This window comes from Electrona antarctica (assembly GCF_951216825.1).
Source record: "Electrona antarctica genome assembly, chromosome: 19".
In the NCBI taxonomy this organism is placed as follows: Eukaryota; Metazoa; Chordata; class Actinopteri; order Myctophiformes; family Myctophidae; genus Electrona; species Electrona antarctica.
In genome coordinates this window covers 168000-181400 of record NC_136800.1, presented here as the reverse complement: position 1 = coordinate 181400, position 13401 = coordinate 168000, and the positions used below count along the sequence as shown (strand labels likewise).

Sequence of the window (13401 nt, the reverse complement as noted above, 5' to 3'; positions counted from 1 at the left end):
TTGACACTCTGTAGGCGTTCCTGCATAACTTTCGGGTATGATGATGATGTCATGCGCATACCCTCTATAACTACAAAAAAAGTGAGAGGATAAAAAAGGTTTTTGATTTGGGAGCACAAATTTCACTTAGGAGGCTACCCAAACATTTTCTGTGCCACGAATCCTGGAAGAGAGCAGACAGTGGCTTAGGAACTAGAGCGACTGTCTTGCCTCGCATGGTTGCCTCCACTGTCAATGGGTATGTGAATGTAACAAACACCATTTAATTGCACAGAAAATTGCATCTCTGCGCTGATCTCCGATAAAATGCTGGATGGGATAGAAATATTTATCTCAGAAACCGAATCTTCCTTTCTATCCTCAATAACAACCATCCTGCCACCTTCATATCTGCAAATACGGCATTGGTCACCTTTTTTAAAATCATGAGTCAACATGACTGGATGCCACCTATGGTGGCGATCTGTTGATTATAGCTTCTCTGCTTAGCACAAGTTCACTTTGTCTGCTCTCTGTCCTGAATCTGATACACATGGACTAACACATGGACGAAATGCCTAATTCTGTCCCACTGGGTGTCTGTTTCCTAATGATAAACGCTGTGCCACGCCACGGGAACTTGTTGATTTTGTAGAATCCTGGCATCCTGTAACATTGTTAAAGAATGACAATAGCCTTGCGTCATTCATTGTCACCGTTTTCATGTAGGTTCACGTGAGGACAGTTGATTGCATCAAGGATAATCTTACGTGTCTCGCAACATCAAAAAATGCATCCAACCAAACCAGGGGTGGGCAACTTTGACGATGGAGAGGGCCACTATATTTCCACACTCACTCCAGAGGGCCGCATTGCATATTACTGTTGTAGCAAAAATATTTTTGCTATATTTGAATTGAAATACTGACTTATTTTTTTATTAGAAACCTGAAAAGTAACCTTTTTATTGATTTTCAAATGGATTTAATTTTAGTTATGATAACTTTATGAACTAAATACAAATTGTACACAAAAAGACAATACTACTAATACTAGTCGTTAAGTACTAGTCCTTTAATACTAGTCATTAAGTATATTTAAAGCAGGTCATGTTTGTATGTTTGGAATTGCAACAGCTGAAATCAATACTATATCAGTATTCTGATATTAACCTGCGGGCCGCATTAAGTGAAGGTGGGGGCCGCATGTGGCCCACGGGCCGCCAGTTGCCCACCCCTGAACCAAACGATACACATTTTAACCAGTGTTTCGTCGACTAAAACTAAGACGAAAAATGTTCGACTACCTTTTTTCACTGACAAACTAAATGGAAACTAAATAAACTAAGCTATGATGACTAAAACTAAGACTGAATATATTTGATGACAATTCCGTCAACAAATAAAAACTAGATTAAAATGTTAGGGAGGGACTAGTGGACAAGAGATCCAGTATAAGTCATTTTACACTTGGTTGCATGCTGAAAATAGCAGATTGTGAGCTTGTAGATCTGCTATTTTCAGCAAGTGTAAAAACGGTCATTACGACTGCATCAAGGCCCGTCAAAATAGATTTTAGTCGACTAAATCACCCGTAGATTTAGTAGACTAAAATCTTATGATATTTAGTCGATTAAAACTAGACTAACACTAAGACATTCCTGGTGACAAACTAAAGGAAAACCATTCAAAAGACTATGACTAAAATAAAAAATGTGCTGCCAAAAACAACACTGATTTTAACAGCCCTGACATGTGGTTTTGTGTGTGTGTGTGTGTGTGTGTGTGTGTGTAGGACACTGCTGGCCAGGAGCGCTACAGAACCATCACCACAGCGTACTACAGGGGAGCGATGGGCTTCATGCTCATGTATGACATCACAAATGAAGAGTCCTTCAACGCCGTACAGGACTGGTAAGGAATCGGTGGTCCCCCCAAACCTTTTTCATGCCAATGACCCCCCCAAATCGACACTCATTAGCCTGCGGGACCCCCCCATTAGAAATTATACGCCAAGGACCCCAAAAAGAGACGATTTTTATGGCTCTAACAGGGATTTTCAACCATTTTCATTTCGAGGACCCCCCAGGTTTGACCTGAATTAGTCTACGGACGGACCTCCATTTAATGGCATTTCTATCTCTGGGACAATCAATTTATATTGTAAAATCAATGTTAATTTAACTCTGAGTGTCCATTTGTACACTCTCTGAGTTACAGACCCATAAGGGTCCATTTGGTTCCATTTGTACACTGAGTTACAGACCCATAAGGGACCATTTGGTTCCAAACTATCATTTAGCTGTGGACCCCCTGGAACTCCCTCAAGGACCCCTGGGGGTCCCCGCACCCCACTTTGGGAACCAGTGTGGTAAGGAATCAGTGGGCAACTAGGTCCATTCTTTTCTCAGCGATTATTGCTATCGATGACTTTGAAGTAAGTGGTTTGAACTACAAGCTCACAATTTATATTCTGAGTAGATCAGCCAACGTATACAGGGTTAAAGTGGTTAAACAGATTTTTTTTTAATGCTATATTAACAATTTTAACTTAACTAACGTCAAGGACTCCTGGGGGTCCCTAGACTCCACTACGACAGTTTGGGTGCCCTTGTATTCTTTCAAAATAGCGACGTGGGGTGCCCATCCGATTTCCCCCCCCCCCCCCCCCCCCCCCCCCCTCCTCAAACAAAAAAGTTTAAAAGTTTTTTTTTTTTTTTTGTCCTAAGACGTGTTCAGACGTCTTGGGCACACCATGGGATAACGTCTTGGGCACAAATTGGGAGAATGACCCCAGGCAATTGCTTGTTGCTGTCAAATGTACAATATTTAGTATAAATAAAATAACAAACACACACAACAAAATATATTTACAAAGCTATGTTACATAGTCCAATAGATAGAAGAGAAGAGAATAGAAGTGTGCAGTCTTTTCTATAAATGGACCAATATACTTCCAGTCACTTTTTTTTGGCCTCCATGTAGCCAGTGAGTCATTCAGTTTAATTATTAAGAAGGGGGAAAAAAACGACTTCTGCAGCAAAGAAATGAAATAAATAACACTCTAGTCTGAAGTCTCCGTGGCCCGGCCTGCCTGCCTGGAGGACATGAATTATGAGCCAGTGCATTTTCAAAGTGCTGTGTGTTTGTTTGGCTGGCAGGTCGACCCAAATCAAGACGTATTCGTGGGACAACGCCCAGGTCCTCCTGGTGGGGAACAAATGTGACATGGAGGACGAGAGAGTGGTGGCCGCCGAGAGAGGCCGACAGCTCTCTGAACAGCTGGGTAGGTCAAAGTGGTGGAAAGAAAAGCACCCAATTATTTGACTTAAAACCCATTCAGACCTGAGCTCGATTCTACAAAATAATGTCTTCTAAATCCTGACGGTTTTCTGAAAAACCTCGATGTCAGTCGTTCTCAAACATTTTCATGTCAAGGAACCCCAGAATGATCTGTATTTGGCCGCCGACCCCCCCCATCTGAAAATATGTAGTTCCAGGGACGCCCCAGAAGCAAAGATTTGAGTTAAAAACGTTCGCTCTGAAAGAATATTCAAAGATTTGTGCCACATTTTCACAGGTTTTTCAAAAATAGCAGACCTACAAGTAGAAGTTGTAGAAGTTACTGTAGAAGCGCTGTAGAAGTTACTCTGGAATTCAACATTTACTTGAGTAAAAGTATTGGCATAGAAATGTACTAAACACCTATGATGCTAAAAACGTGTATACATGTCTTCTCTAATCAAACTGGCATGTGCCTTGGACGTGTAATATGTATACACATATTTTGGTCCTTTTTAACCCATTCTGGGCGGGAACCCCTGTTGGTGTTTTTTAAGCATTATGTTATGCTATTGAAAATATATTGGAAAAATAGCAAGATCGTAGCAAGCTCACAAGGTGCGCTACGAGCTTGTAGATCTGCTACTTTTGGAAAATCGTTAATGTGGCGCAAATCTTTGAATATATATATATATATATATTCTTTCACAGCGACCGTTTTTAACTCAAATCTTTGCTTCTGGGGGGGGGGGGGGTGGTCCCTGGAACAACATATTTTCAGATGGGGGTCGGCGGCCAATTACATATAATCGTGGGGGTCCTTGACATGAAAATGTTTGAGAACGACTGACATAGAAACATCGTTTTTTTCAGAAAACTGTCAGGATTTAGAAGACATTTTGTAGAATCTTTTCTCAGGTCAGAATGGGTAAAACGGGATCGCTGTAATCCATTTTTGACAGCTCCCGTTGCTAGGCAATGCCTTGCACACAGCTCCTGGACATGTGTTGCAATGTGCCCATATGCTTGGCACTCTAGCGCCATTATTGTGAAGAACTCTGGCAGCAGTGTTAAAGTACCAAAAGTAATAGTACTCATTATGCCGAATGTCTCATTTCAAGTTTCAAATATCCGGCCACAATCTGCATTCAAAGATTTTCCTAGAAGCTTTGTCATTGGTCAATTTGCCTGTCTACTTCCGTATTGGTTAGTCATAGACCGGGGTTTTTTTCGACCAATGACAAAGCTTCTAGGAACATCTTTGAATGCAGTTTGTGGCCCCTAGATGTGTCACAGAGACTAAATCTTTTTGGGGAGCGTTTTACTCAAAATGTTGACATATTATTGCTTATAGCAGCTTTCATGTATGTTTTGTAATGATAATCCAAATCTACAAAGTAACTAGTAGTAACTGAAGTTTTCAAATAATTATAGTAGAGTGCTGCAGTTAAAGTGCACTATATGTCTAGAAGTAAAAGTATTGGAAATTGTAAATACTAAGTAAAGTACAAATACTTTGTACTTAGGTACAGTACTTAAGTAAATGTTACTTAGTTACTTATCACCACTGGGTAGGTAAACTGGGTAGGTAAACTAAAACAACTTGCGTAACCACTTAAGCATGACACCGTCGTACAGCAAAAATAGCCGATCTACAAACTCACAATGTGCTGCAATTAGGGATGGGAATTAGCGATTCATTAATTGATCATTGATAATTTAATACGTTTTGATAACCTTATCGATCTATTAGCAGGTTAGTTGATAAGGAGCGTTTTTTATTTATTTATCTGAGAATCTTAATTTCCCTCAATGTGTGAATACAAAATCTACTTGCTGATATACAGAAAGAATACAAAGGGCACATTATATTCCTTAATCAAATATTAATCTGACCATTGGAGATACAGGGCCAGGCAATGGCATCTTTGTATGAGCAATAAAATGAATGAAAAGTCCACTGTCTTGTCTGTCACGTCACATGCAAAAGCAGAGACGTTTCTGTGGCTACCGAGGCGGGGTGGGGGGGTTCCTCGGCCGCCCATTACAACATTACATTCAGTTAAGTTTAATTGCATAATTTCGATTAATCTATTAACTATTAACATGCCTAGCAGCAATGCTAGGCATGTAATGATGGGGTTAAACACATTACAAGCCGAGCCCTCTAGGGAAAATGTGGCGCCGGTGCCAGAGAAATCCGTGAAAAAACAACGAAGAGCAGCCCTCTGACTAACCAAGGATAGTCTAAGAAGGATGAGACGCGAAGACCGTACGGGCGACGCCATGTTGCTTATGGTGCTCCATGGAAGGAAAGAAACATGCGCAGTTGAGACCAAGGAAGCTGAACGCGGAAGTGTTGGCTGCATATAGCCCATTGCGCATGTTTCTTTCCTTCCAAAGCAACATGGCGTCGCCCGTACGGTCTTCGCGTCTCATCCTTCTTAGACTATCCTTGTGACTAACCAGGAAGTGTAGCCATCCATAGCCATAGACGTATAAAGGTAGACGCCCCTTTCGGCTGTGGAGCGGAGCATGTGCTCAAGGGAGGGCAAAACAATCCCGAGACCCCTTGCGAAGCACCGCGGAAGCATGAGTGTGCGTCACAGAGCACATGTTCGGCAAAGATGCGCCAGTAGTCACTTGAGTGGCAGCGTGACGTAGCGTGCCTTCCACTCTTCCGCCGTACTTCCTCCCCCCAGTGTAAATTATTCCGCCCTCCCCTCGACACACATGGCTCCCAGCGAACTGCAGCGGCCAATGAGGCATCTATTTTTTTTTTATATCTATGTCCATAGCTGTTGGTATGGTCTCCTATGGATACAATATTAGCAACCTGTGGTGGTAGCATCATTAGCTTAGCTTGTTTTCAGGTTTTCTAAGGTCCAAAACATCCCAGATTGACTGGGATTGAGCAGAAAAATGGCAAATAAGTGAGTGCGCACGCGGCCACGTGCTCGTCACATTCACGTCGGATGCAAAACAAACAAAAGAAATCCAAATATTTGTTTTTATTTGTTTTTTAATCAAAATCTCGTAATCTTGTTTTGGCACATTACAGTGGGGTACAGTAGCTATTCACGAGATGTTCTCGTTTCAGCAAAGATTGTGTTAAAATGGCTTGACTTAAAAGCCATTAAGTTATAACTAGGCTAAGTTTTGAACTTGGTGTGAGGTGGTGCAACTGGCTTGGTTGTACAAACTCTCTGTCATATACACACACACTCACACACACACACATTTACGAAAATGTCTGCAAATGTTCCTTTCTCCAGGTTTCGAGTACTTCGAGTGCAGTGCCAAGGACAACATCAACGTGAAGCAGACCTTCGAGCGGCTGGTGGACATCATCTGCGAGAGGATGTCGGACAGTCTGGACAACGCTGACCCCACCGTCACGGGCTCCAAACAGGGCCCACAGCTCAACGAGACGCCCCAGAGGTCTCACCAGGACTGTGCTTGCTAAAGAACACACACACACACACACACACACACACACACACACACACACACACCACACACCACACACCACACACCACACAACACACACACACACACACACACACACACACAGAGAGAGAAAGAGGCTCTTTACCCCTCACACTACGTCACATGCACTGTCGGAGTGAGCTGTCAATCCCCCTGAGATTTTTAGCCTGACGTAAGCTTTTCTTTGTCTTTTATTGTTGTTCTTTGGTTCAAGACAAATATAATTGCAGAGTGGTTAAAGAACTGTGTACAGTACAACCCTGGCCTGAACTCGCTGTCTCCGTCAGGCATTACACAGGGCTTACACACCAGCCATACATACATGTATCTTTAATTATTTGTATAACAAAGTTGTACAAGGCCGGGGTCAGGGCATAATAATAATTAATGTAATTTCTTATTCATATATGGTGTTTTTACTCCCAAGTAAAGTCCAAGTCGGTGACTTCATTGATCCCCCCCCCCCCCCCCCCCCCCACCCCAAGAACCAGCGCCTCAAGTGAAAAGGCCACCAAATTAAAATGTTGCGTCATCATAGTCCCTTCGGAAATACAGGTCGTTAACAGATAGTTACATTTGGTCGAATTGGGCCGGGTGTGGTTTGAAACGTGTTAAAATCACCACTATATACATCCCAGTCACACATGTGAGTTTCTGCAGACGCCCGTGGTCCAAGTCCGATGTCGAAACAGGGTCGCTTGCCAGATTGTCTTTACATTTTGTCTGTAGGATTTTAAGTAATGGGGGAAGAAAATGGACCAAAATAAATCTTGCATATCGGTTAGATTATTTATTTTTGTTGGACTTGTAGACATTCTGTTGTTTGGACACAGCATAGAACATTGCACTCGCTTCGAGCTTTTCTTTCTTTTTTCTTTTTTTCTTTTCTTTTTTTACTTAACATTTAATAATCATTTTGTTTTGGGGGATTTTCAAAGTAAACCTTGACTAGAGGAAAATAATTGATGGAAAACAGGCTTCTTTTATGAAGAAAAGACGATGTATAAATAATGATATATATATATAACAAAAAAAATAGATTTATTGTGAAGAAATAATATATAAAATATGACTGTCATGGATGCATTCCTGTGCTTTGTCAGAGGTGCATGTTGGTGATGTTTTTTTGTCGTCTGCTTTTTGTTTCGTTGTTTCCCCGGTTGGTTGGTTGATTGGATGATGGTGTGTTTGCTGTGAGCCTACTGAGATGTGACCCCGACCCTGCCCCCCCCCCCCCTACAGTTTTTTCACTTGCGCAACCAGAGCAATACCAAGTATTGTGGTCGTGCTGGTACGAATGCACGTGTATGCTTGGTATAGGTATTGATGGTGACGTAATTAAGATATGTCTAAAATGCCGGGTTATAACTGGCTTTTGATGGTGACGTAATAAAGATGGGTTTCAGATTACATACATGTATACATACAGACATTACCTTTAATTCACCCGACACTTGAAACGTATCCTAATTACGTCACCATCGACAGCCAGTTATAACCCGACGTTGAAACATATCTTAATTACGTCACCATCAACATCGGTATGTATACCTACCAAGCCTACGCACATAAAAAAAGCCAGCCGACCACAGTATAGTACTTTCAACTTACATACATGTATACATACTGTTACCCAACCAATATTGAAACATATCGTAATTACGTCACCAGTTATAACCCGACTTTAGTATTTAATGTCAATGTTTTACAGAGAGGCTGAGACTTGAAAGTTCGTAGCGGTCGACAGTACTTGCTCGCTCTGCTTGCGCACTAGTAGGCCATTTATGGCCTACTTGTGTGCAACGCGCAAGTAGGCACTCGACAGAGTGCAGTTCTAGTTAGTTATCGTAAAGCCAGTGGTTCTCAACCCGTGGCTCCTGAGGATCCCCCCCCCACATGGTTTTGGTGGGTCCCCAGATGACAGTGAAGTGACAAGTATTAAATGCCTCCCAAAAAAAGAGGAGAAAGAAAAGAAAAAAAGACCGTTACTGCATCAAAAGTAATCGACAAACTTTACTATACAAACTGCTCAAACATTGTCACAAATTACATAAGAGGCCAAACTTTTGAAAATATGTATCTGTGGAACCGAGTCGAACTAATGTAATGCCTCAATTCCTACAATAACCAAGTGCTTGTCGGGGTGGGCGGGGGGGGATTAAAATATGGTTAATTTGGGGGGGTCATGACCTGAAAAGGTTGAGAACCATGCAGTGTTGTAAGCTAAGAGATCGATGCTCGACGTCCAGGAGCAAACGTTAAGTCCCAAACCGTCCCTTAATCTGTCCAAGTACTCATTCACTGTTGCTCACCGTGTACTGTGCACTGCAAAGGATATATGCAGACACTTAGAAGTTCTGTGTATGCAGCTGGTACACTAACAAATCTGCACATTTTTCTATTGACTTCCAGATAGCCTCCCATGTTATCAGTAGCTAGATACAGGTTTTCTTTTCATTTTGTGAGGAAACTTTAGGGTATGATTGTTTTTTCTAAAGCATGGTAAATGTCATATGGTGTGATTAATTCTTTTTCTCTCTCCCTTTCTGGTTCTACAAGGGAATAGTGTTGTGTGTGTGTGTGTGTGTGTGTTTACGATGCAGAACATTTGAACTTGCATACATTCCCAGACTGCATGGGAATGCATGCACCTAAATTATTTCAGAATTCTATTTATATACAAGTATTTATGACTTTATTTATTTACTGGTGCTCCGTTAATGTTCAAAACACACATTTTCAACAGTATGCCATGCTAGAGCAAAGGGCAGTTTCCCCAATTCATGTTTGTGTCATGTCGCTGAACATACAACCTAGCAAGACTTGCTCAATTAAAACAGTAAAGCATTCCAATTTCCCCCTTTTTTTTGGACAGTATGGGCTCCATTTTCGTCACCGCTAAACCTTTTATCCCTAAACTTCTTTGCCTTTTTTTTTTTTTTTTTTTTTTTACTATTTTGCAAAACTTTTTTGAATAGTTAAAATGGCCAGTCTACAAGCTCACAACGTGTCAATGTAGATTGGCTAGTTGAACTATTCAAAAATGTTTGTCAAAATAGTAAAAAGGCAAAGACGTTTAGGGATAAGGGGTTTAGCGGTGATAAAAATGGAGCCCTAAATGTACTTCTGTACATATACTGTATTCTTCTGTACTTTTCAAACAAGCTGCATAACCTACTCTCAAGAAATGAAGACTTGGTAAAACTGTATATTCTGTGTTCCTCAACACAGAATATAGCAGCCTTTGCACTGTATAATGCCTGCCTATCAGCAGCAAGTAACCCTGCCTAAAGGCTTTCTGTGTTTTAAAATACTGTTTGAATAAAGGGCCTTGGCCCGTTTGGCTTATCATTCCTCCCAAAGCGCTTTCCAGATAAACCATATGTACACTTTAGAAGAACGCTTGCTTCAGAGTCGACACGACACACTCGACACATTTTTAGAGTTGGGGCCAACCTAAAACAAATGGTCTGGTTTAGAAGTGAAGCCTGGAGAAGCAAAAGCAATGGTTTCACTACTATGTTCTACTACACTTTCCAGTAGATTTCAAAAAAAGGGAAAATGTTTTGGAAGTAATCGAGGTCTGAAAACTTCCCGGAGGATAATGCTTGTTTTCGCTGCATCAGTCATTCATGTTGTTATTGCATATTGCATTTTGCTACAGCTGTAAACTTCCTCTATTCTCTCCTATACCCTCTCCCCCCCTCTCTCACTGTAAATACCCCCCCCCCCCCCCCCCGTTGGGTTTTAGTCGTGTTGTAATTCTGTAATGCCAGCCAGGTTTGCAAAGGATGAGGAATCAATAAATGAGTTGTAAAAGATGCCTCCTTTGTCCCATTGTCGGAAAAAAGACAGTAATGTATTAATGAGCTGATGAAATATTCTGCTGTTGGCTTAGTAAATGACAGCCCAGAGGATTTCTTAGTTCTGCCCACCAGAGGGCATAATATTGCAGTATATATATATATATATATATTTCTTTTTTTTTACTATTTTCCACTCATACAGCCTTGTTTGACCATGTATGGTTTGGTTCTCATCTCCTGAAGTACTCCAGTTACTACAATCATGCAGAGAATAGTCCTTGAGTTTCCTGATAACATGAATCAAGTATGGCATATTGTTTTTGTTTTGTTGTTTACAGTAAGTTGGCCTTCCGTGAGGTCGAGATAAACACAACAGCCAGCTGTAATAATGCATTGAATTTAATAAAGGTTTTTTGGGGGAGGTAAAAGTCCATTACACATGGCTATATGGGGCTTCTCAACACGTATACACAGATATACATTCATGAAGAGATCGTACTGGAAAAAAATAAACATTAATAGCTACACAATAGTCAATAATCATTGAAAATACAATACTGTACACAAGAGCTACACGACATGCACTGTTCATATTTGCAAAAGGAAGGGCAGCTTACAAGTACTTGGACAGTATAATGTGAAAATAAGACATGTACGTTTCGGTAAATAAAATATACATTTGTCATTGGTAAGTGCTTGTAAACAAGTAAGGCATTATATTACACGGTTTGGATGACAGCACTCTGTTGACACCCTGGTGTTAAGTTGCACTGTTGAGATTGTCCTTTTTCTTTTTTTACATGCAGGCATAAGGCTATTGTATTCCACTCCACTGGATAGCTGAGTTGCTACATGGTCCCCTATGGAGGGCAGCAAAAATTAGCCTGTTTGCTGCATAACAATGCTTTTGTAGCCCACATTTTTTCATTAAACAATGGGCTATATAGCCTATAGATCTGCTGTCACTTTGACCTGTGTGATGCCCCAGTACATTCAGGCTATCATCATGGCCTTATCCTTTTTTACATAATTAATGCAAATAGGTGTTTTTCAGTCAGTCATGGCTTTTATACCTGGACGTTGCATTGATAAAGACTGATCCTGATATATTCAGGGACAATGGACTGTCTATATGCCTTTTTTTACATGAGAAAAAGGTATATCTGTCTCAACTGATCACAGGCATTTAGATCCTCACAGAATGAGAACCCCACTTATAGCTTTACAAACTGTCAAAGAGAGATCCATACAGAATACAAAGTGGTGGATAGCAGGCTTAAACATGCCTCTCATTCATTGCCTCTCTCTCTCTCTCTCTAATATGCCTGGACTTGGTTCGGCAGAAGCTGACAGCCATTGCTCACATGGTTCATCACCTTCTGCTTCAGCTGGGCCACTTGCTCCCGGAGCACGCTGGCCGTGGACGCCAGCTCCGTGTTCTGCGTCTTCAGGCCCTTGACCTTGTCCTCCAGGCGGGAGATCCGCTCCAGTTTCCTCTTGCGGCACTTGGACGCCGCTATTCGGTTGCGCAGCTTTTTCCTCTCCGCCTTGATGCGCTCCTGGTTGTCCATGTCTATGGGCGACAGCGGCGGGCTGTCGCTGCCGAAGCCGCCGATCTGCATGTCGGGCACCGTCTGCGGCTCGTCCTTCAGCCCCGCGTGGTGGTGGTGGTGGTGAGACTGCTGCTGGAGTCGTGACAGCACCGCCGCGGCGGCCGCCTGTTGCTGCGCGTTGAGCAAGTGAGATGGCGGCGGCGGGAACGGGATGGTGTCCGTGGAGTAGTTCACCGTGGTGCCCAGCGGGCTGGCCGCGGCGCCGTAGCCGTTGAGAGTCGTGTACACGGGGAGATCGGACGCCTGGAGCCCGCCGCCGGCGTTGTTGTTCGAAGAGACCGAGTTGTTGTTGGGTCCTCCTCCTCCTCCGATGAGATCCAGCCTGTCGCCGCCGGCCGTCGAGACGCACGACGCCGCCTCGCTCAGCTGGTTCTGCTTGTGCAGGTCCTCCAGCGCCTTGACGAAGCCCTCGGCGAACTCCTGCTCGTCGCTGGCGGACTTCGGGTAGAGGAACTGCGACGTCGGCGTGGTGGTCACCATGCCGTTGGACTGGATGATCAGGCGCTCGAGGTCCGGGGAGGCCAGCTTCAGGAGTCCCAGGTCCGGGGAGTTGAGGATGCCATGGTGGTGGTGGTGATGATCGTTGTTCGACTTGTTGTTGTTGTCCAGGTTCAGATTGATTTCCTTCTTCATCATGCTGCTCTGGGAATGGGAATAGATGCCGTAGATCCTGTTGTCGTCGAGCGCGGTGCCTGGGTAGAGGGTTGTTTCCATTCTATCCCCCTCGCATGAGGGAATGTTGAGCGTTACGCATGAACAACGAGCAGTCAACAGGAAAATCCAAGCAGGGAAAGAAAAAGATATAACCAGCCCGCGATCCGATCCTTTACTTCACGTGACCCCCAACGTCTTCCCTTTATTTTCACTTTTGTTTCAGTGTTCTAATTCTATCGACTGACTTCACGAGTCTATATTCTCAGATTGCCGATCAGGATTTGTCTTTCCTGCGCACACACACACGCCCGACAAGCGCTCGCCTTTCCCCCCGATGGCACGACTGCTATGCGCACACACACACACACACACACACACACACCCAACCCTCCGCTCGCTTTCTATCCCTAAAAATTCCATTATGTCACTTCAGAGCGCTGAGATTGGCCCAAAATGACGTTTGTTTCCGGTTTCGTTTAAATAGGGGGCAGAGCCCGGTCCCTGTTGCCATGGAGACTCTAGGTAAACTACAAACAGTGCAGTGCATTGTGGTTTGATGTCATAGCATAAAAAAGACCC

General features: G+C 42.9%; 2 protein-coding genes across 2 annotated transcripts; one reads left to right on the top strand and one right to left on the bottom strand.

The window, feature by feature from the left end:
- The first annotated feature begins 1778 nt into the window (after positions 1-1778).
- LOC306943346 (ras-related protein Rab-3A-like) lies at positions 1779-7827 on the top strand. The gene is made up of 3 exons (XM_079529617.1): positions 1779-1892; positions 3140-3264; positions 6536-7827. The coding sequence occupies exons 1-3, from the start codon at positions 1831-1833 to the stop codon at positions 6724-6726; spliced, it is 378 nt and encodes a 125-aa protein (XP_079385743.1). The 5' UTR covers positions 1779-1830; the 3' UTR covers positions 6727-7827.
- Positions 7828-10936: 3109 nt separating this feature from the next.
- Positions 10937-13145, bottom strand: jund (JunD proto-oncogene, AP-1 transcription factor subunit). The gene has a single exon (XM_079529616.1). It carries the CDS (start codon positions 12880-12882, stop codon positions 11872-11874), a length of 1011 nt encoding a protein of 336 aa, XP_079385742.1. The 5' UTR covers positions 12883-13145; the 3' UTR covers positions 10937-11871.
- Positions 13146-13401: the final 256 nt, after the last annotated feature.